This window comes from Coturnix japonica, chromosome 7 (genome assembly GCF_054131305.1).
Source record: "Coturnix japonica strain WE chromosome 7, WE-NBRP24, whole genome shotgun sequence".
In the NCBI taxonomy this organism is placed as follows: domain Eukaryota; kingdom Metazoa; phylum Chordata; class Aves; order Galliformes; family Phasianidae; genus Coturnix; species Coturnix japonica.
In genome coordinates this window covers 28634071-28657336 of record NC_140669.1, presented here as the reverse complement: position 1 = coordinate 28657336, position 23266 = coordinate 28634071, and the positions used below count along the sequence as shown (strand labels likewise).

The following is a 23266-nucleotide window of genomic DNA, read 5'->3' as shown; positions in this document are numbered from 1 at the left end:
TGTTCTTTCCATAGGGTGCCCATGGCAAGGATGGATCTCCAGGAGCAGCAGGCCCACCCGTAAGAAGACTTATCATTGTTTGAATTTAAATGCTTGCGTTGCTCAAGTGTTAGTCAATATACTTGAAGCTTACAGTGAAAATAGGAGGCTTAACACTGTAAATGAAAAGTGCATAACTCTGGTGACAGATTCTTCTCAGGGAACATACAGATGTATAGAAATGCATTTCTATATGCAGAAAAAAAATGTCTTAGAAAAGGCAATATTTAGCTGAAGTGTGCAGAAGGTTTTTTTTCTTTTTCATCTTCATGATGAAATCTGAGCATGCCCACGTGTATGTATTCCACTTCCACAGGCTTGTTTTTCTCTTACATCTCTTAATACAAACTTTAATCTATTTTATAACTTAATCTCTTTCATGGTAAATTTATGTGGTTTTTTTGTGTTTTTTTTTTTTAATCTTATAACTCATAAATTCACTGAACATGAACATGAAAGTCTGGGTAAGTGACATATAGGCGTGATATTTTAGGTCTAGCCAAGCTTCATCTTCTACAAGGTGATGTATTTTGGCTACTTTGACAGGCGTTTCTTTATTCAGAGAATAATATCATAATCAGACTTTTTTTTTTTTTTTTTTTTAAAACTTCATGTTAATTCTATCCATATGGCTTTTTACTTCTTGTATTAATAGTATTTCTTTTGCTTTTTAAGGGTCCTCCAGGTCCCCCTGGAACTGCAGGATTTCCAGGCTCTCCAGGTTTTAAGGTAGTTAGCTAAATATATATGCTAACATTAGATTTTATCCTTTTTCCAGTTGGATGACTGTCACCATACATCTTCATTTTATGGGCACTCCTTTTTCTGGCTGCTGTTACAGTGTTCACATAGAACTGATGTGTTTTCATATGCAGCATGAGCTAATCTTCAAAAACACCCACCCTAAAATACAGTCCAGTGGTATATACGCTGCTTTTTGCAGCTTTATGGGAGAGTCTCAAGTGAACTTTCCTCAAAGGAGCCATGCAGCATGCATTTATTGGAATGTATTGGAACTATGTGCCTCAGCTTTGGGTAGCTGAAGTGATCTGGCTTTTGCGCTCAGGTGATGAGGTAGTGTTTTTCTTAAATCACACAAAGGAGAGAAAGAAGCCATGAAGATGGTTTACATGCAGTCATGACTAAAATTCAATCATTTTTCATTTCTGCTGTTTTTTCTTAGGGTGAAGCTGGTCCTCCTGGCCCTGCTGGTGCTAGTGGCAGTCCCGGTGAGAGAGGAGAACCTGGTCCTCAAGGTCATGCTGGGCCGCCTGGGCCTCAGGTATGGAAATATCGAAGGAGAACTAGGAGGTGTGGGGCCAGAATCTCTTCACAAAGCCCAAGAACTCCTTTGTTTTAAGGACACTAGGTTAGCAGCATCACTTATTTAGATACTTCTCTTCTCCAGGGTCCTCCTGGAAGAGCTGGAAGCCCCGGCAACAAGGGCGAAATGGTAGGTACTTCTCACATCAGTGTATTTTGCTGCACTGTGTTAATGAGGATCACTTTTAGACTGGGCAGAATCCAGCCATGCTGAACTCTGTTAATCCTGATCCTCTTTTGGCTCTCCACAGGGACCTTCTGGGATCCCCGGTGCTCCTGGTCTTCCAGGAGGCCGTGGTCTTCCTGGTCCTCCAGGAACAAGTGGAAACCCTGGAGCAAAAGGCAGTCCGGTGAGTTACTAGTATCCATTACAACAGTTGTACAAAATAATGTGGTGAACATAGTTCTGATACCATTAAAAAGAAAACACATTGAATTATACTGTTTATTTGAGATGGACTTAATAAATTATTTTATGATAACAACAGTAGTCAATTACTTTTTATAGCTATATTATTTAGCTTTCATGTATTGCTTTGTATATTGGTATAGAAAATGACTCAAAAAGCTGTGCTAAGCAAATCTGTCATTTTGAAATGCTGTTTTCACCTGCTTTAATTTTCATGGGCTTGAATCAACAGCCCAGCATACCCATTAAGTTGCACCTACTTTTACCCTGTTGTTTACTTCAATACATGCTCTCCTGGCAGCTTTACTCCACACGTTGTTCTTAGAGAAATGCTCAGTCATGTCAATGCCTACACTAGCTCAAAAACAGATCTAAAATTATTCTCAGTGGTGCTTTGGATTGCATCAGTTCCTTACTGGAGTTTTAAAGAGTCCTGTACATTCAACATTCAGGTCCAACCGATACACTAATTGTGTTGCAATAAGTTATTAGAATAATAAAAATTAGTCAGTATTTTGAAATATGTAATATGTTTCTCTTAGTGTTTTAGCATTTTATCATAGCTCCAGAATAAGAACGTACTGCAGTCAGTAACTTTAATGAGATTTTCTTCTGTTCAGGGAGAACCTGGTAAGAATGGTGCAAAAGGAGATCCGGGCCCAAAAGGCGAGCGTGTAAGTAATTGTAAAATGCCTTCAGAGGCTTCTTACGAGGAAGTCTGAGCTCTGAATTACACATGCACAATAAAAAACAACACAAAGTGGTTTGGTGGGCTTTTTTTGGTTTTTTTTGGGGGGGGGGAGGGGGGTTGTTTTTTTTTGTTTGGTTGGTTGGGTTTTTTGGTTTTTTTTTTGTTTGGTTTTTTGATTGGTTTTTTTTTTGTTTTGTTTTGTTTTTTGTTTGTTTTTTTGTTTTTTGTTTTGTTTTGTTTTGTTTTTTGTTTTGTTTTTTTTTTTGGAGATGTCTAATTTTGATGGTGGCTTGTGTTGTTGCCAGGGTGAAAATGGCACCCCAGGTGCTCCTGGACCTCCTGGTGAGGAAGGCAAGAGAGGTGCAAATGGTGAACCTGGCCAGAATGGCGTCCCTGGAACACCCGGAGAGAGGGTAAGCCACTGTAGATGACCATGTGCACTGTGTATATTTTGTGTTTGTATGGTAGTAACAAACTTTGGGGTTAAAATGCTTGGAGGAAAAACTTCGCTCCTAATCAGTTCTCACCAAGTTCAACATGTGGAGTTGGGTACAGAACTTGGGACTTAATTGGGACTTAATTGAGGAAGTAATGTGGAAGATTGAATAAAAACTCACTTCATGGTGTGTCTTTATGTCATCATCTTTATTATCAGTGTACCTTAAAAGTGGATAATGTCAACAACAGCACAATCACAATCTTATAATGTCTTCACTGCCAACAAATGTTTAGCTCTTTCATTCAGTAGCTTTCCAGGGAATGTTCTCTCAAAGGAATTCTTGGATTGATTTATTGAAAAAAAATGTAGCAACAGCATTAATGACTTTTGTAATTTTTGTTCCCACCGAAATCAAAGAAAATTACCATTTTATTTTTAACACCTAATTTAAGAATGTGGTGCTGTATTTGTTGAAGCTGTAAAGGACCTATGTGTGCATAGGAAAAAAATTACATTAAATATACAAATATTTATGCAAATGATATTTCATAGTTAAAATTTCTTGGAAGCAATAATAACACAATAGAGTAATTGTCAGAATAGAATTAGAAGAAAATAATTCTGCAAGTCTACACTGTGTTGTTTCATTTTTTATATGAATTCATTTAAAAAATTCTAATGAATAAAGAGACTAATACAGGTCCTGTAGATATGAGTGAAGGACTGCCTGTTAAATCAACAGGAGGGTTTTATCCAGGCAAAAATTGTTTTTCTCACCTTCTTATAACAAAAAAAAAAAAATATGTATTTTCAATAAATTTCATCCATTGGTTTTCTGAAAGTCTAAAGGTAAATAGTTCTGAGAAGGCATTTTCCCCTGCTTCAGTCAAATTGCCTGAGATCCACTTTTTCTTCATTTATTTGGCAGGGTTCTCCTGGATTCCGTGGCTTACCCGGTAGCAATGGACTTCCAGGTGAAAAGGTACGTAGTCTTATATAGTCTTCCTATAAATCCATCCCAAACCTTTGTGGAATCCATGTTAATTTGAATGGACATTTTCAGATTCAATAAATGAGTATCACATCAAGTTTAATAAAATGAGTATCAGCTCATTTTCTTGCCCTAAATTTTCATGTCTTTTTTTAGGGTCCTGCAGGTGAACGTGGCAGCCCGGGTCCCCCTGGTCCAAGTGGACCAGCAGGAGACCGTGGACAAGATGGAGGCCCAGGACTTCCAGGAATGAGGGTAAGACAGGATGTCTGCAGAAAATAAATTATATTAGAGGTGCTTCATCGAAGCTGATAAAGAAAGCACAACTAGAAAAGAACTCTAGTGATGTTATTCCGTCCTTTGAATTTAGTGCCTAGCTTAGATAAGAATACGATAACATGGAGCATCCAGAAACATTATGTGGTATGTGAAAGCATGCAGTTTATACAAAGCTCAAAATGCTCCACAGCTCTCCGAGCGCTGTTAAAACAGATATGGCATTCATGTGAATATTGTGTCTTTTTATGTTTTAATAGATTTTTAAAATTTATTTTAAAATAAATTATGCTTTTAATATGTAATAGAAAATTAAATTCGTTTATTAAATAAAAAATATTTATGAAGGTTGCTCCGAAAGTAATGCTTTAGGTTTTATTATTTTGACCTGTGATGTCAGAAGCGGGTGTTGATGGCATGGCTATAGAGATTGAACCTTCCTGCCAGTACTCCAGGATGTTTTGTTGCTGTGCGATGGATGGCAGCAGATAAGCAGACTGACAACATATTATCTGTAGCAGAAACACACTGTCACAGCAGAAAAGATGTCACCTGCTATGGAGACCAACAGGGGGATGTGAGGGCAGTGAGGTGATGGGTGGTGAATTTCAGCAGCAGTGACATTGGGCCACCTCTGCTGGTGCAGATATTTGCAAGCATGGCATGCAGGCTCTTGTTCACCCCTGGCAGGATGCACAGCCAGTGATCTTAACTGTGTTGAAAAACAGATGTCTGTAGCCAAGAACTTGCTCCATCAAACAGAATTATAGTGCTCTTTCTATCTGTTGTGTTTTCCATGTAAAAACATAGGACACATTACTTTCGGTGTGTCTTACATATATTCATTACTTAAGTAGAATTAATTTTGATTTTAAGCAATAGTTTATATTATAAATTATATATTGACTATTTACATGTTCTTAAATATTTAATTCCTTATATATTGCTTAGGTGCAGTTAATGCAAACTAATGAAAATCTATTTGGTTGGATTTTCATAGTCTGTATCAAGAGTTTATGTGCAGAATGTAATTACCTTGTGAGAGCTGTATTGAGAATTAGCAAATGCTGTCAAAAAATGATATTGAATGCAGAATCCTGAGAACTGAAGATTATATTGGAAATTGATACAAATTATTTAAAATAGAGCATAATAAATTACATTTAGAAGATAAAACATGAAGGTAAAATACTGTAGAAAATTTGGTACTTTAAAGTACAAAACAGTGAAAATTGTTTCATTCTTAACTTCTCAAGTAATGGAAATACAGTTCTTGTGCGTTTTGTTTAATATCTGATGATTTGATCCCATGTAATGAAGCTAAGAGAATGATATTAAATCCTGGCAATATAATTTGCTAGCTTTCTTAAATTCTTCTCCTTAATTAAAGAATTTTAATAAAGAAGTTAAAACCAAGAAAATATTTTAAATATGTTGTTTTTAACAATATTTATTTTTATGTATTTTAACTCATTTTAAGCTGATGAATTATATATATATATTTATTTTTCTTCATTTGCAGGGTTTGCCTGGGATTCCAGGTAGTCCTGGAAGTGATGGAAAGCCTGGCCCTCCGGTAAGTACACTGTGCATGGATTTTATGCTGTTATGCCCACGAGCCTTAATGTGATCTTACACTGTCTACTTGGTACATTGTTTTCATAGTCAGATTAAGCTTCTCTTCTTTGCTTCAGTTTACCAGAGCAGTTCAGGTGCTGCTTCTTTGTAAGAGCTTTTTGCAGTCTTATCTTTCAATAGTCCTTGAAGATCAGCATATATAAAGGCTCAGTTGAAATCTAAAATACGCCATAAATCTTGAAGTGTCTCTAGTCCACTCTTTAATGATTCATAGGTATGTATTTATTTTACTTAACTGATGTTATGTGTTTCATTTCTTTCCTGTCTATCCCAGGGTAATCAGGGTGAAACTGGCCGTTCTGGCCCCCCTGGCCCAGCAGGCCCACGTGGCCAGCCAGGCGTAATGGGTTTCCCTGGTCCGAAAGGAAATGAGGTGAGTGGGCTTTTTCTGCTTGTCCTTTGCTTATGCTTGAGCAGTCACGTGGTAAAATTATATTGCTTCATGGGAGATTTGATGCCGTAGTTGTTAAGTTATTGTATGTGGACTGGAACAGGTAATTTACACGTGGTCTTTCTCTTTTGTAAGGGTGCCCCAGGTAAGAATGGGGAAAGAGGCCCTGGTGGACCACCTGGAACACCTGTAAGTTTTATTCATAATTTCTTTTTAATAACATAGTAAAACTGTTAACTAATAGTAACTCAGTTGATATTATAGAAATTATATCAACCCATAACCTTAGCCAGTTTTGTCTTTCTACAGGGTCCTGCTGGGAAGAATGGTGATGTTGGCCTCCCTGGTCCTCCTGGACCTGCTGTAAGTGTGGGACTCCCATAAGAGTCATTTACTGACTGTTGCCATGGTGGACTGGTGCCATGGTAATTGTAGGGCAAAGAATACTTTCATGTTCTAAAGAAACCTGCTTTTGTGAAGACAAACATGAGAGCTCTTCCCCAGTTTTTTCATACGTTAATACTCAAAACTTTGTTAGAAGAAACCTGAGGCGGGTATACCCAGTGTAAGTAGAATAGAAAAGTCAGTTTACAGCTTTCAGTGGTGTAGCAGCTTTTCTACTTGAGACGCACTAGTACTCCCTTTGAAGTATACCAGATCTAGCAATTTTAGACTAATGTCAAGTATTCCTGTGGGATAAATATTTCTGCTGAATGAATCTTATGGTTAGAGTGAAAAGAGCAAATTGGAAGATATAGTACCCTGGAAATTGCACATTTGCTTCTTCAGTTGATGATAAGGAGATGTAGGTTAGAGGTGCAGTGTGACTGTTTGAGAATATCTCTGCCTGTAAGCAATTTCCTTTTTTCCTCTTTTGTTTGATTCTAGGGTCCTGCTGGGGACAGAGGAGAACCAGGACCATCAGGTTCACCTGGCCTCCAGGTGCTGTGTGTTTGTTGTCAACTGCTTTCTAACAAAACAAGAAAAAAAAAAAAAAAAAAAAAAAAAAAAAAAGAGAGAGAGAGAAATCATCTAAACATTTTCACTGGGATTCATGTCACAAACAGATGAATTAACTGACAGAATGGATTGATCGGTGTTTCAGAATTGCAAAGCAGACAGTTGGCTGAGGGAATTGAGCTGTGTTAAACCTCAAGCTATCAAATCAGCTCGTCCTCCTTTGTAAGGGATTGGTATGGGTGGGGTGCACTTCTGTGTCCAGAGAAATTTGCTAGGGAGGACAATGCTTAATTTGCTTATGTAACATAGACTTACGTAGTGATATTGTTCCTTCTTTCAGGGTTTGCCTGGAGGACCGGGACCAGCTGGAGAAAATGGAAAGCCTGGAGAGCCAGTAAGTAGGAGTTCTTTTTTTTTTTTTTTTTTTTTTTTTTTTTCATTTTTCCCAGGCACGCACAAAACGATTAAAAAAAAAAAAAAACAAATTAAAAATTATGCAGCTATTGGCATTCTACAGAGCAGGGAAGACTGCTTTTAGGAATCAAAGGTGGGAGAAGCAGCGTGTCAACCACAACATGGATTTATTAATTAAAGCTCATGGATAAGTTGCATTTATTTTCTCTTAAACAGGGGCCAAAAGGTGATATTGGAGGACCTGGATTCCCAGGCCCTAAGGTAAATCATACAGCTTCATTTCTATAATTACAGTAATGAATTAACAAAATATGAACCTGATGACGAAGAACAACATCTTTCTTTGTCACAGGGTGAAAATGGAATCCCAGGTGAACGAGGTGCACAAGGTCCTCCTGGACCTCCTGGAGCGAGAGGTGGGCCAGGTCCTGCTGGCTCTGAAGGTGCCAAGGTACCCACAGACTTCCTTGCTTTTCCCTTGCTGTGTGAAGCATTCAGATGTTCTTCATTGGGTTTTCTTCCTAACAATTTTTGTCACTTTCTAGGGTCCTCCTGGTCCCCCTGGTGCCCCCGGAGGCACAGGGCTGCCTGGTTTACAGGGAATGCCAGGAGAAAGAGGAGCTTCTGGAAGTCCTGGACCAAAAGGGGATAAGGTAACACATGCATCTTTAACATCCTGTGTGTTTAAAACTAACTCAGTGTTAACCTCCCACAAGGCACTGGATTTGTTCATGTGCTGACTTATGGACTGATTTCAGAAGTGTTAATGGTGTAGTACCTCTGCTTGTTGAATTAGCAGTGTTGTATAGGCCATATACATTTAACAAATACAGCATTTTACAACTAGCCTAGTATATGCTACATATGTAGCTCTCACTGGGGAAGAAGTAGAACAGAATGGGTCTAATGGAGCTAATACCAATGAGAGCACTTCATGCCATGTTCTCTGCCCATTGTGGACTCCATTTTAAAGCAGTGTGGGTTTTTTGCATCAAATATTCAGTATCTGATGATGAATACTGGGCAGAATGTCATCCCATTTGATATTTATATGGCCACAATAGTAAAATCTACTTATTTGGATATGCTCAGTATGAGATACTGTGAAGGGTCACGTTTTAATTTGGGGGGAGGGGAGGTGGGCTTAATTTGATTATTATTATTATTATTTTCAACTTTTGTTTGCTTTTTGCTTACACTTCTTTCACTTATCTTTCTTTCTAGGGTGAACCTGGTGGTAAAGGTGCTGATGGCCTCCCTGGTGCAAGAGGAGAACGAGTGAGTGTTTAAGCTTTGGATTCTGAGTTAATTTCATATTGTCTACACATTAAATGCAAGTAGAGTTATGGTGAATAAACACTATCTAGGGAGAGAAAAAGTAGTAACCCCATTGCATAACATTCTGGCTATATTACTATTCATGACTATTTCAGCCAAAATAACAGAATTTTTGCAAGTGGAAGATGATAATTAATAGAGGCCACACTTCAGAGTGAAAGTACCAATATAAAAGAAGTAAAAACGTTAATTTCCTGAATTGAGCCAACTGAAGAGAAATATTCTGGCTATAATGAAATATAGGAAGATGTTTTGATAGCAAGGGCTGCCATGCAGAATACTTGCACAGTTTACTATCTATTTCTTTATATGTATGTCCACAGTATGTTCAAAGTGAATTACGTACATGTGTCCAATAAATATGTACAAGCTGGACATACATCAAAATAATGAGAGGTGATAAATGAGTATATTACTGCAGATTATTTTAATTGAAGAAGTAGAAAAATGGATTTCAAAATGTAAGGTATGCATCAAATTCTCAGGGAAAAAATAACAACAGGCACTGGAGAATTCTGAAGATCTATGGGCCAATTATTTATTGCCCTCAATTTCATATAGGTAACTTTCATTTTCCCACTGAGAGAGACAGATTGACTTCAGGTGCCTTTATTTCAGGTTCATTTGGTGGTGGGGTGGAAACGAGGTCTCACTTCACCAAATGATGCAATCTCATGATGTCAGTCCAAAATGTATTGTGCAGCAGCACACTGGCATTATAGAACCGCTTTCATTTAAATGCTGTTAACAGCGTGTTTACACTGAAATATAAATGTTATTGATCAAATAGATAACAATGTCATTTTTTAATACAAAATGTAATATTTTCTGCTATATGTATATATATGTGTGTATATATATATATATACACATATATATACATATACACACACATGTATATATGTATACACATATGTGTATATATATATATATATATATACATATATATATATATATAATATTTATTATTTATCATTATTATTTTAGGGTAATGTAGGTCCCATTGGTCCTCCTGGTCCTGCTGGGCCCCCTGGAGATAAGGTAAAGCATCTTCCATGACACCGTGTGACACTGTAAGCAGCAACGTTGCTGTTTGGCTCCTGGGGAGAGGAAGAAATCCTGGTAACCATTCTTTTTCCTTACAGGGAGAGACTGGTCCAGCTGGTGCCCCTGGTCCTGTGGGTTCCCGTGGTGGTCCGGTAAGTGACAGCACTCCTCTTTCCAGCATAATTTTAGCATGGTTGAGGTGGAGACAGTTTGCAACACTGCTGTCCATCCAGAGCAAAAGCAGCTTGAGTCCATAATAATTAACTGAGTGCATTCAGCTCCTGTTGGACTCATGAGCTTTACTTCTGCTATGGATTTCAGAAAAATCCAATGCTTTTAAACAGAGTAAAGAGATTAGAGTGCTGCAGTGACAGATCAGGGAAGAGTCTGAACCAACTGTTGGTAGATAAAGCGGAGGGGTGTTTGTGTTTTGTATCCATCTTGCCATACAGTTAAATAAACATACTAAAATATAGTTTCTTATATCTTTGATAAAACAGCCATCAATTATATGTAGGGACTACCACGAATTGTGGTCAGGGTTTATATAGGCGTAACTGAAACCATTTATTTATTTATTTATTTATTTATTTATTTATTGATTATGGTTTTCAGATAATTTTGAAGCAGTTCATTTTAGAGCTCAGGAGCAGCTGTTAGCTTTGGTTGTTCGCCTTTTCTCCCAAGACTGCTAAGACAAAGAAACTTCAGCTTTGTTTAGCAGTACTCTGTAACTTCTAATATGAAACCTTTTTTTTATTAACAATTCCTATTGCTGACTTACTCTTTCTACAGGGAGAGCGAGGAGAACAAGGTCTTCCTGGACCTGCTGGCTTCCCTGGAGCTCCGGTAAGTATGAATATTTAAAGGCAATAGAATAGGATTTTGGACTTCTCATTTTTGGAAATGCACTTCCATCTCCAACATATTTGCTATAACTACTCTAACGCATACTTTGATTGCAGACGCTGATTTCCTTGCATGTTATTCTATACTCAGTCACACATATTGCAACATCTTTTTTTTTTTTAATCTTTTCCATGCTGGTTGACCAATAAAACTCTTCCCTTTGGAAGACAATCCAGATAACGTTTCTCATCTTAGCATTATTTTCTGTGTTTTAATTATTCATTAATTTAGTTATGTTGCACCTTCTATACAGGGCCAGAATGGTGAACCTGGTGGGAAAGGAGAGCGAGGTCCACCTGGTCTGAGGGGAGAGGCTGGGCCCCCTGGAGCTGCAGGTCCACAGGGTGGCCCTGGTGCACCGGTAAGTCTGTGCTGCTTTTAAAACTGCAGACAGAGAGGCTTCTTTAGCCTTCACTCAGCCTCAGGGTGACTGGACCCAAGCACAAGCATTTGAACTGCTTGCTGCCTATTGATGCTACCTACACTTTGTATCTGTTTTTCAAATTATTTCAATATTGGTTTCCATCTACATAGGGTCCGCCTGGTCCCCAAGGAGTAAAAGGAGAACGTGGATCTCCTGGAGGCCCTGTAAGTACCTCTTCAATACAAACTGAACCATTTCTCACTGACTGTTACAACAAATGTAATGTAGATTAATCACAAGTTATAATTAAGTCTAAGGCATTTGGTAATCTGGAGGAGGTGCCAAAATAATTGTTGGGGCAAAACAGTACCTGCTAACTTCTTCAGAGACAACTGGTCTTCCTTCAGGAACATAAAGGTCATCTCCTTGGCAAAGGAAGTTGGAGAGTAGGGTGGAAAACAAATAATTATTTAAGAAACAACAACTTGATATTCATATGCAGGACCTTTAGTGAATTCAGATACTAAGCAAAACAAATCGGAAGAACTGAGAGTCAGCTTTTGTACAGAAATCAACTGTTTCACTTGTTTCTATTCTTCAGAAACAGATTTAAGTATTGGTTTCTTGCAGGGTGCTGCTGGTTTCCCTGGTGCTCGTGGTCTGCCCGGTCCCCCTGGCAACAATGTAAGTTGTTTTGTCCCTTTTCTCTTTTGTTCTTAGCTTGCAGGTATCTTTTTATAGACTTACTGTTATATTAAATTTTATTAAACAAAATGTATATTGACATGAATAGTGAGCAGTCCGTGTTATATTTGATGATTTCACTTGCAAAAAAAAAAAAAAAAAAAGAAAGAAAAGAAAAAAGAAAAGAAAAGAAAAATAAAAAAAGAAGCATCCTTCGGGATTTTGACTAGGTATCTTTTTCAAAACATTCTGTACTTCCTTGAGAAGTTTTTTTAGTTGCCTGTAAAGCAGAACAACATAAAACTCAGTTAGTACAAGACAGAGGAGTATGGGAAAATTATTGTACCAAAGTTCTTTGTGTGACATTTGATTTTTGTTTTTTAAAGATGAAAAAAAAATACAAAGAATAAAATGCATCTATCAGTTATATAAAATAAAAAATACAATCTATCCATCGTTGTATTATAATTGCAATAAGTTATCAGAAAATGTCTTATGTTTGAGTAAACAGGTTTGTTGTGTAGTTACTGATAGATGTCCAAGGCATTATTAAAGATGTCTGGTTTGAGTAATTCCGGAAATCAGACTGGGCCATTACTGCTTCAAATTTTGGTGTCAGAGCTTTGGCTGAGGAATATGCTACAACCACCAGACATCCCAACGTGCAGGTGTTTCTTTATGGAAACCATGTGTCCAGAGAGCGTGGAGGACAAAAGCATGAGCTGCAAGCAGCAGTAGACAAGGGGATAAATACTCTTTTTAAGATCAGATCAGATCTTGATGTACTGGGATTGTGCTCTCAGTCTATCTTGAAGCAGTTAAACCCATTTGATTGGCTTTCACGAGGAAAGATCAATAGCAGTAAGTATATCGTACTTTTTTAGATAATAGAGCTCATCTTCTTCTTTTTAAAACTCATAGGGTAGTCCAGGTCCTCCTGGTAATGCAGGGCCTGCAGGCAAGGATGGGCCTCCTGGACCACCTGGTAATGCCGGTCCTCCTGGCGGCTCAGGACCTCCTGGACTACGCGGTGAGCCTGGAGCACCAGGTGAAAAAGGGCCTCCAGGTGCACGGGGAGAGAGGGTATGTACATGTTCAGCCAGGAGAGTTCAACGATAGGTAGGGGCTGAGTTTATCAACTAGCAGAAGCCTGACACTTGGTGTTGACTGGCCTACCTTTGTTTAAACAGGGGACACCAGGTGACCCAGGACCCCAAGGTATCATTGGCAGCCGTGGCAGTACTGGTTTACCAGGTCCACGTGGCCTCCCCGGCCCAGCTGGCATGGCGGGTGGCAAGGTGAGTGTATGCACTGACGTGACGACCTCCTAGCTTTTCAGTCCAGTTAAATAACTTGCATCCCTAAGATCAGGCTTTTAAACATCCAGTGGTTACTGGATGTCTCTGAGGTAGTCTTAAATCTCTATTCTTAAGACTCTTGGATCAGATTATTTGTAATTATACTACGTATATAACCACCCTCGCCCCTTTGAGAGAAATCAACTATAAAAGCTCCTAGAGAGAGTTTAAATCCTAGTTTCAACTACCACCAGTTATCTTTGCTTAATTATCAATGTTTCTTGTTCAAACATTAGGGCCCAAACAGGAAAATACTTCTAACTGCAGCAAAAAAGATGGGAGGCTTGGTTTGTGTTTTATCACCATAAGCTAGTATAGCCAGTCTTTTTTTTTAAATGCTTTGGCCATTTTTTTGTGCAATTAAGAAGTAATATTCCTCCTTACTATTTTCTAGTTGAGAAAACAGGAAAGTATGCTCCTCAGTTGTAAGTGTCTTCTACGAGTATTACTACTAAGGAAAAGAAAGTCTGATTAAATTCTTCCTTTTCGTATTCCAAGTATTCACAATCACCAAAGTCTCAGTGCATTTTATCTGATATCCTTCATTACTGCCTACTTGGTTGAAGATGTATAATACAATGGCATTAAATAAGCACATGATCTGCAATTAAATCTTCTTCCCTTTTTTGTCAGGGTGAAGATGGTAAACCAGGCGTCAATGGCGTCCCAGGAGAACGTGGTGCTCCTGGTCCACAAGGTCCTATGGGTCAGAGAGGCTTACCTGGAGAGCCTGGCAGAGATGTGAGTGGATGCATTAGACTGTTCTGCTAGCTTTTGAGTTAAATGCAGAAAAATCAGAAAGTAAACATGTTTGAAGGTTAACAAAGGTTCCCTCATGTGCCTGGTGCACAGTCCTGTGCGGGTTACCTTTATATGAAGGAGGTGTAGCCTGCAATATCCGTTATGTTTTTTCCTACTTGGGGATCACATCTCTGTCTCACTTGAATGCAAGTGAGAGAATTTTCTACCTGTTCACTTACAAAATAGAATGTCTGATGGATCTTTTATGGACCCTTCCACCTTCAGGGACACTTCTCTGGTAAAAATACTTTGTTAGACCGATGAACACGATTTCATTTAACTGGAGAAAATGCTGCCTATCTATAATCAGGTTATTATTATTATTATTTAATTAAAATACTGTTTTCATTCCCCCCACCCACCTTTTCCCTTTCTAGGGTAACCCTGGCTCAGATGGCTCTCCTGGACGGGATGGATCCCCAGGTGGCAAAGTAAGGAATCACCAGTGTCTCTGAACTGCCATACCTGACAATACATCAGTCTAGTTCTGTGCCACATAACTTGAATCTTTTAATACTCTTTATATGATAATTCTATAAAGCATTTGATTTCTTACTCTAATTCCTGTGACTGTCTGCAGGGTGACCGTGGTGAAAGTGGCCCTCCTGGTGTTCCAGGACCTCCTGGTCACCCAGGGCCTGCAGGTAACAACGGTGCCCCTGGAAAAGCCGGTGAAAGAGGATTTCAGGTAAAAACAGAACAAATTTACATTTATATTTTACATTTAAATGTTAAATTTACATTTATTTGCATTTACACATCCTTCCAGTGCACCGTCTGTTTTATGCAGTTGTAGGTGTGGAAGTTTAGAGTAGTGATGCTATAGTTACTTGCATTTGTTTCCCTAAGGTTTCTGGGCATTGAGGACCTCTTTTATAAGAACAGGAAAGTGGGAAGACATCACAATTTATATTGCTGATAACTGTACGTTGAAAACATTAAGATACTGAAAAGCACCATCATTTCACCATTAATTCCCATCCTGTGTGATGGTTGTGAAGAACAAGTAGTGTTATTTTCTCAAACTGAAGGGAGTAATCTTGTATATATTCAAGATATTTTTGTCAAGTGCTGACATTAGCACTGTGAGCACTGAACACCTTGACAAATGAAGAAGGGGTCTCACACTCAAGGTATAGCATTGGTGCATACAAGCATCGGTAAGACTTTGGTAGAGAAAAAGACTGGCCAAAATTCAGCTTATTCTGTGTACGGCACTACCTTGGGTCTTTGAGTGTACTGCTTAACAGCAAACAAAACAATCTAGTCTACTGCAGCTGTTCCACGCTATCTTGTTCTTATTGTGTCACAGGGTCCACCTGGACCTCCTGGCTCTGCTGGTCCTGCTGGAGCTCGTGGACCTGCTGTAAGTCATAATTTAAGTATTTATGATGTCATACATTCAGCGTTTCCTGAGCTTTTTGCATTTTTCTGATTTTTTTTTGCATACTCTTTGTACCACAAATCTAATCTTAAAGGGTCCTCAAGGTCCTCGTGGTGATAAAGGTGAAACCGGTGAACGAGGCAGCGCTGGCATCAAGGGTCATAGAGGATTTCCTGGAACGCCAGGTCTCCCTGGTCCTCCTGTAAGTATCTTGCATTGGATGAGAAATTTAAGTGATGTCAATGTATGTGGGTCCCAGATAACTACTTAGTTACTTAGCTCATTTGAAGAGGAAGATAAAAATTGCCATGAAGTAATTTGATTTTTCCGATGTGTTCAAGAGTTGGTGGTTCATTAATTAATCCCCAAAAAATGAATACATGAATAAAGAACCAGAAGAAGCTGCTAGGAGCCCAGTGTCTCTGACTAGCAAAAAAACACTTTGTGCATTAACTTATATAGGCTACTCATGATTACACTGGGAAGAGAAAAATTTTAACACATAATTCTATCTAATAGGTACCTATGCTAAACAAGCATCTAAATCTATCAAATAAATGTTATTCGAAGTCCAACAATGTCTTTTCTGTCATGTATTTCATTCAGTAATAAATATCAGAGCATAACCAGCATGTAAAAAGTAAACTAATGAATTGTAAGCACGCATTACCATTTATAATAGTTACCGATGACTAAAACTGAAGGGTAGTAGACAGGCACACCCACGTATTTCTGACAAAAATTGAAAGAGCAGGTTATACTGGGGAAAAAACAAAACAAACCCATTAATAGCACTGATGATAGAATTGAGAACCAAGAAACCAATACTCATCTAGATACAGTGCCAATTATGGCAGAAATTTAAGTTAAGTTTTACTTATAAATGTCATCAATATTGAAATATTTAATGGGGCATGCAGTGTACGCTATTGAGTCACTTAGGAATAAAAAGAAGTTTGATTAATTCCCATTTAAACCATGAGTTGTTTTAAAACACACGATTTAGCTCTTAGTGATTCATGCAAAAATAAAAAAGCTGTGTCTTAAAAAACACACTTAGACATGAATGTTTGTCCAGTTCCATGTAACCTCGCTGGTGATGTGTTTAAGTCTGCACTGTTTTGAGCCTTTACATTTGTGTTCTTATGGATACCTCACTCACTATTTGTTGGTGTCAGTTGGCTGCCTTGCAGTTTAGATGGTATCACTTTTTTAATCACGTCATAAAACATTTTCCAGTTATTATAATTGTTTATAGTCTTAACTGGTATAAGAGTGGCAACTATTCTTTCTCATACGTGACAGAGTCCTTCTATAAGCTTGAGTTTCAGATAATTACATAGATGTTTTTAGTATGTTAAGATATATCTACCTTACTTAATTTCCTTTTCTTTTTAGGGTCCCCTAGGTCCACAGGGTGCAATTGGAAGTCCAGGAGCTTCAGGCGCAAGGGTAAGAAAGACTCTTTTCTTAAGATGATGGGAAAGGAGACTGAAAAAGTTGGCATTCATTTTTAGGAAGGCCATCTCAACAGGCAACTATTAAAGAAAAAGGCAGCATATGAGAAACTGTATAGCAATGTTAGTAGAAGTGTCTCAATTTTTTCTGAAATTGAAATTATCCAGTGACCTATTTTGATCAAAATGTGTGTGTTCACCTTGTTCTAGGGTCCCCCAGGACCAGCTGGGCCCCCTGGAAAAGATGGTACAAGTGGCTATCCGGGTCCAATCGGTCCTCCTGGCCCGCGGGGTAACAGAGGTGAAAGTGGCCCTGCAGTAAGTAAACTGTACACACTCAATTAATCCTTTAGGGGCTATTCATTAAACAAAATACTCTCTCACATTTAAATATGTCTCTCAGCAAATTGTGGTAGGACACTATCTAGTCATTAAGGCTAATTTCAGATGGTTCAGATCATTTTTAGTTTGGCGTAATTTCTGATGCATTGGCTATTATGTTAGTCACAGATAATTACAGACTTAACCACTCCTTTTTTGCTTTTATTATATTGTTCTTTGTAGGGTCCACCAGGCCAACCTGGTCTGCCTGGTCCTTCTGGCCCTCCTGGTCCATGCTGTGGTGGTGGCGTAGCTGCCCTGGGTGCTGGTGAAAAAGGTCCAGTGGGCTATGGCTACGAATATCGAGATGAGCCAAAAGAAAATGAGATCAACCTTGGTGAAATCATGTCTTCAATGAAATCAATTAACAACCAGATTGAAAATATTCTTAGTCCTGATGGATCACGAAAGAATCCAGCCCGCAACTGCAGAGATCTGAAGTTCTGCCATCCTGAGCTCCCTAGTGGTATGTCAAATTCGTACTGGCAGTAATGGTAGCAGATCTTGTTGGTTTTTTTTCCTAAATGCTATGGTCTTGAGTATTTTAATGCAGAGACTTGCTATAAAACTATTTGGTTTGTTTAACAAATGATAAATACAGTAATCACTCACAAATTACAGTTTCTATGCTTTTACATGAATGTCTATAATGACTTCAATTCACTCCTCACTTCTTTTTCAAAGAAAATTTGTTTAAATCTTCTCCAGAAATATAAGAATTTTAAGTTTTGTGCTGACTTAATTCAAGTGTCAGATTACAGTTTATGATGTGAAATATTGACAGTAACACCACCAAGCCATGACACTCATAGACTCAGTATATTTTGATATCATCTGATTTTTGTTGTTGTTGTTGTTTCTCTACTATCAAAACTTAATATGCTAATTTGGCAGGAGAACCTGGAATGGAAACAAGCCTGTTATTGTTTTTTGTAAGCCTTCTCCATCTACACATACTGAGCCCCTGACTAAACTTTTTTTTTTTTTTTTTCTCTTCTGCAGGAGAGTACTGGATCGATCCCAACCAAGGCTGCAAGATGGATGCTATTAAAGTATACTGTAATATGGAAACTGGTGAGACATGTCTTAGTGCTAACCCTGCCACAGTGCCAAGGAAAAACTGGTGGACCACTGAAAGCAGCACAAAGAAACACGTGTGGTTTGGAGAGTCTATGAAGGGTGGTTTCCAGGTAAGAAATCACCTCAGTTATTAGACCAAAAAATTGTTAGTGTAACGTATTCAAAAGGTCTGGAGAAATACTTCCATCGATGAGCTAAACTTCTAATGTGTGAAAGACTGACTATACAAACAACCTATAGGGGTGACTAATTGAGAACTGTTGCTCACATGTTGCACTTTGCAGTTTAGCTATGGAGATCCTGACCTCCCTGAGGATGTCTCTGAAGTTCAGCTGGCATTCCTCCGCATCCTGTCCAGCCGTGCCTCTCAGAACATCACCTACCACTGCAAGAACAGCATTGCCTACATGGATCAATCCAATGGAAATGTTAAAAAAGCACTGAAGCTGATGAGCTCTGTGGAAACTGAGATCAAGGCTGAAGGAAACAGTAAATACACATATGCTGTTCTGGAAGATGGCTGTACTGTGAGTAGATCTTATCCTTTATCTTTCCTTTCTTCCTTCCATCTCTCACCTTTCCCCTATGTGCGCCCTAACTGTCAGGAGCTAGTACACTTTGCTAGTATGCCGCTTTGCTAGTACGCTCTTACCCACGACATGAATACGTAACAAAAATTTACAAATATAGATATTGTTTATTTTTTTCATTTTTATATCTATATGTTAATTTCTTATCGTAACAAATGTTATTAATATTACCAATTAATAATAATCATTAATTATAATTATTAATATTAATCATTGAAAAGTTGTACAGAATCACAGAATTATCAAGGTTGGAAAAGACCTAGAAGATCACCTAGTCCAACCATTACCAATACTTCCCGGCTAAATCATATTCCACCATATATACACCACATCCAAACATTTCTTGAATACTGCCATGGTCAGTGACTCCACCACCTCCCTGGGCAGTGCATTGCAATGCCTGACTACCCTTTCCAAGAAGTAATACTTCCTAATGTCCAGCCTGAATCTCCCCTGGCACAGCTTAAAACCATTCCCTCTAGTTCTATCACTGATTACACGAGAGAAGAGGCCAACCCCCAGCTCACTACAACCTCCCTTCAGGAAGTTATAGAGAGCTATAAGATCTCCCCTGAGCCTCCTCTTCTCCAGGCTGAACAATCCTAGCTCCCTCAGCCGCTCCTCATAAGGCCTGTGCTCCAGACCCCTCACCAGCTTTGTAGCCCTCCTCTGAACATGTTCCAGGACCGCAATGTCTTTCTTGCAGTGAGGGGCCCAAAACTGAACACAGTACTCGACGTGCAGCCGCACCAGTGCTTAGTACAGGGGGACAATTACCTCCCTGTTCCTGATAGTAACACTGTTTTTGATGCAAGCCAGGATGCCGTTGGCCTTCTTGGCCACCCGGGCACACTGCTGGCTCATGTTCAGCCGAGCATCAATCAGTACCCCCAGATCTGTTTCCTCAACACTGTCCTCCAGCCACTCCTCCCCAAGCCTATAGCACTGCCTGGGGTTGTTGTGGCCAAAGTGCAGAACCTGGCATTTAGTCTTGTTGAATCTCATCCCGTTGGCATCGGCCCAGTTCTCCAACCTATCCAGATCCCTTTGCAGGGCCTCTCTACCCTCAGGCATATCGACACTCCCTGCCAATTTGGTGTCATCCGCAAACTTACTGAGGGTGCACTCAATGCCCTCATCCAAGTCATCAATAATGATGCTGAAGAGGACAGGTCCCAGCACCGACCCCTGGGGAACACCACTCATGACTGGTCTCCAACTGGATTTAACTCCATTTACCACCACTCTCTGGGCCCAGCCCTCCAGCCAGCTCCTTACCCAGCCAAGAGTGTACTCATCCAAGCCACGGGCTGCCAGCTTTTGCAGGAGAATAGCATGGGAGACAGTGTCGAAGGCTTTGCTGAAGTCTAAATAGACCACATCAACAGCCTTTCCTTCATCTATTAGACAGGTCACAGGATTGTAGAAGGAGATCAGATTGGTCAAGCAGGGTGATCATTTCATGGTCACTCTGTCCAAGGCAGCCCCCAACCTCCACATCTCCCACCAGACCTTTCCTGTTTGCAAACAGCAGGTCTAGTGGGGCATTTCCTCTTGTGGGCTCTCTGACCAGCTGCATCAGGAAGGCATTCTCTATGCACTCCAGAAACCTCCTAGACTGCTTCTTTTGTGCCATGCTATACTCCCAGCATATGTCAAGGAAGTTGGAATCCCCAGTGAGGACAAGAGCTGATGACCGTGCAGCTCGTGCCAGCTGCTTATAGAATATCTCATCTGTCTCTTCATCCTGGTTTGGCAGTCTATAACAGACGCCCACTAGGATAATAACAGACAACAACCAGGATGACAGACTCCCACCAGGATACCAAGTACACTAAAACATAGGATAACTTCCATGTTGCCTACTGCTTTCTGTAATGTTTCTGTTGTTTGTCTTTCACAGAAACACACCGGTGAATGGGGTAGAACTGTCTTTGAATACAGAACACGCAAAACAATGAGATTACCTGTGGTTGATATTGCACCCATCGATATCGGTGGTCCCGATCAGGAATTTGGTGTGGACGTTGGCCCGGTCTGCTTCTTATAAATCCAGATCCTGCTCTTTCTGAAACCGCAGCAAACAGAATCACACTCCAACTGTTCTCCTTTGTTTTAACCCTATCAGCTACTGCAGACGATCATCTGTATCCCAGTTATTTATTAACAAAATTTCTGGGGGGACATCAATTTGCTATCAAGGGTTAACTGTTTTTTGCTCTAACACGAAGTACAGTAAAAATGCTTTTTGCTTTTTTTTAAAACCAAATTCCATTTTCAGAACACATCTTTGTGGTGCTATAATGAAACTTCAACACTTAATAAAACAACACTGTGTTCTATTAGTTGAATGTCAGCCAATTTCCAAAGCACTGATCGCTCCCAATAAAAACGTTTACTCTTCTTTCTAAGAAAAAGCTAGAAAGGCTTCCCTGTTTCAACTACCTCAACATGGCCAGAAACAGGGCTGTCTAAGTCACACAAAATTGATCAAATCGGTCAAAATGCATTGAATCCGTTGGTCAACTCAGCAGAATGGTGTCACGCAAATTTCCCCTTTTCTGTACTGATCAGCTGTGAAAAAGTACAGTCTACTTTAATGAGTTTGAAACCTTACTGGCAGTAGTCACCACCGTTTTATTGTTGGATTGTATTCTGTTACCAAAGGTGCTTCTCTACTTTCCTGTCATTGCTGGTCAAGACCACTAAAATTAGGGAAGTATAAAAGACTAATATGATGGTGCTAAATGTGTTGTTCACTCCTAACTCTGCAAGTCGGGGTTACTGACTTGCTTGGAAAACCAAAATAAAGGATTAAAAGTAATTGCAAATGTCTCCTGTCAAACATTGCCATTGGCATGTCAGAGCTGAGAACTTTCTTCCTTCACCCTGTAAAAGTCACTAAAGATGCAAACTTGTGAACTTCCTTTGTCACATTAACACATTTATAGTGTTGAAGGTTAACCATCTTTGTAAGCTTTTATACGGTTGTTCCTCTATTCCTTACAGAGACACATAATAAAATACCTTAATAAAACTCCTTGTTTCATAAAACTGACTTGCCAATTTATTGTTTGTAAATATTTTATTGTTTCCTCACACACGTTAATAAGAAAGGACATGACTTGGACACCACTTTAAAGATAACTGTGTAATCCTAACAGATGCAACTTAAGGCATAATACAGTAAAATGTTTTTGACATTTCTATTCCTCTCCTTCCAGAAGCTCGCGTTTCAGAATGTGGTGAGCTTCTCTGGCAATCAGCATGGATTCAGCTCTGACAGCAAGATCCCAAACAGCATCCGTGCACAGATGCATGTCCTGGGAGGACATACATATTAGCGCTCGATCCTTCTTTACTCACCAACTCTCTGTCTAAATAAGCAGGCACTTGCAGCCTTGCAAGATGGCTGCTTAAATTAGCAGCCCTAGGGCTGCTATTTGAAAAAGCTCAGCATTTAAGCATCTTTATGCTGTCTAAAGCTGTTTAAGATGTACAACTTGCTCATCTCTCACATCTGCTAGCCGACGGAAAAATGAATCAGAAAAACTTTTCTTCAACTGAATCGCAGAAAAAAAAACAGCTTTGGTGATGTCTAGTACTACTGTGGCTGAGAATACGGCAGATAATGTTTATTCAACCCTAACACTGAGATTGAGGGCATAGTTGTGTTTTATTCAAGTCATCAGGTCTCTGATTACTGGTTTCTAGCTGACATAATCACAAAATAACATCCTTGATTCAAATGCTTCCTTTTTTTGTTAATTTTTTTTTTTTTTTTTTTTTCCAGAGGGTCACTTAGTAGGCTGACATGATTCTTTCCTATTTTTATAGAAACATCTTTCAGATAATAGAAATATAGGATAAAGCTGGTTAATAAGGAGGAATGAGCTTACCAAGTCAGGCTGGGCTTTGGAAGATTTAAATGAATTCTATACTTGTTTCTTTCTCACTGATTTTATCACCCTGCAAAATGCTCCAACTGTTCTGTTATTCCAGTATTTCTCACCTAAAATAGACCTTATCTGACACTAACAGAGTAGCAGCAGCATCACACACCGTTATTGGCAGCTCATCAAGTTCACAGGCTACTGTCGTCGTGGGAATGGCACCTTTTTGCACACGCATCCAGTAGAGATTTGTCAAGGATGGACAGAACCACCAACGTCTGCTTTCAAGCTCTAGGCTAATTTTATACTTACTCAGGAGCATCTTCCTTTGGCATGTAAATTTAACATCATATGAGAAAACAGAGTCAGCAAAACAGAACATACTGCTTATTATGGATAACACCCATTT

General features: G+C 39.2%; 1 protein-coding gene across 2 annotated transcripts in view; it reads left to right on the top strand.

The window, feature by feature from the left end:
• COL3A1 (collagen type III alpha 1 chain) overlaps positions 1-22018 on the top strand; it is a 50356-nt gene extending 28338 nt beyond the window's left edge. For both annotated transcript variants that reach the window (XM_085552784.1, XM_015867839.2), the window contains 38 exons: positions 15-59; positions 715-768; positions 1223-1321; positions 1448-1492; positions 1614-1712; positions 2392-2445; positions 2768-2875; positions 3830-3883; positions 4049-4147; positions 5691-5744; positions 6081-6179; positions 6333-6386; positions 6507-6560; positions 7086-7139; positions 7498-7551; positions 7788-7832; positions 7924-8022; positions 8117-8224; positions 8796-8849; positions 9897-9950; positions 10055-10108; positions 10752-10805; positions 11119-11226; positions 11400-11453; positions 11860-11913; positions 12835-12996; positions 13104-13211; positions 13905-14012; positions 14450-14503; positions 14653-14760; positions 15385-15438; positions 15551-15658; positions 16855-16908; positions 17124-17231; positions 17478-17760; positions 18297-18484; positions 18659-18901; positions 20868-22018. In XM_085552784.1, coding sequence (XP_085408910.1) covers positions 15-59; positions 715-768; positions 1223-1321; positions 1448-1492; positions 1614-1712; positions 2392-2445; positions 2768-2875; positions 3830-3883; positions 4049-4147; positions 5691-5744; positions 6081-6179; positions 6333-6386; positions 6507-6560; positions 7086-7139; positions 7498-7551; positions 7788-7832; positions 7924-8022; positions 8117-8224; positions 8796-8849; positions 9897-9950; positions 10055-10108; positions 10752-10805; positions 11119-11226; positions 11400-11453; positions 11860-11913; positions 12835-12996; positions 13104-13211; positions 13905-14012; positions 14450-14503; positions 14653-14760; positions 15385-15438; positions 15551-15658; positions 16855-16908; positions 17124-17231; positions 17478-17760; positions 18297-18484; positions 18659-18901; positions 20868-21014 — 3435 coding nt within the window. In that variant the 3' untranslated portion in view covers positions 21015-22018. The remainder of the gene's footprint in view (positions 1-14; positions 60-714; positions 769-1222; positions 1322-1447; positions 1493-1613; positions 1713-2391; positions 2446-2767; positions 2876-3829; positions 3884-4048; positions 4148-5690; positions 5745-6080; positions 6180-6332; positions 6387-6506; positions 6561-7085; positions 7140-7497; positions 7552-7787; positions 7833-7923; positions 8023-8116; positions 8225-8795; positions 8850-9896; positions 9951-10054; positions 10109-10751; positions 10806-11118; positions 11227-11399; positions 11454-11859; positions 11914-12834; positions 12997-13103; positions 13212-13904; positions 14013-14449; positions 14504-14652; positions 14761-15384; positions 15439-15550; positions 15659-16854; positions 16909-17123; positions 17232-17477; positions 17761-18296; positions 18485-18658; positions 18902-20867) is intronic.
• Positions 22019-23266: the final 1248 nt, after the last annotated feature.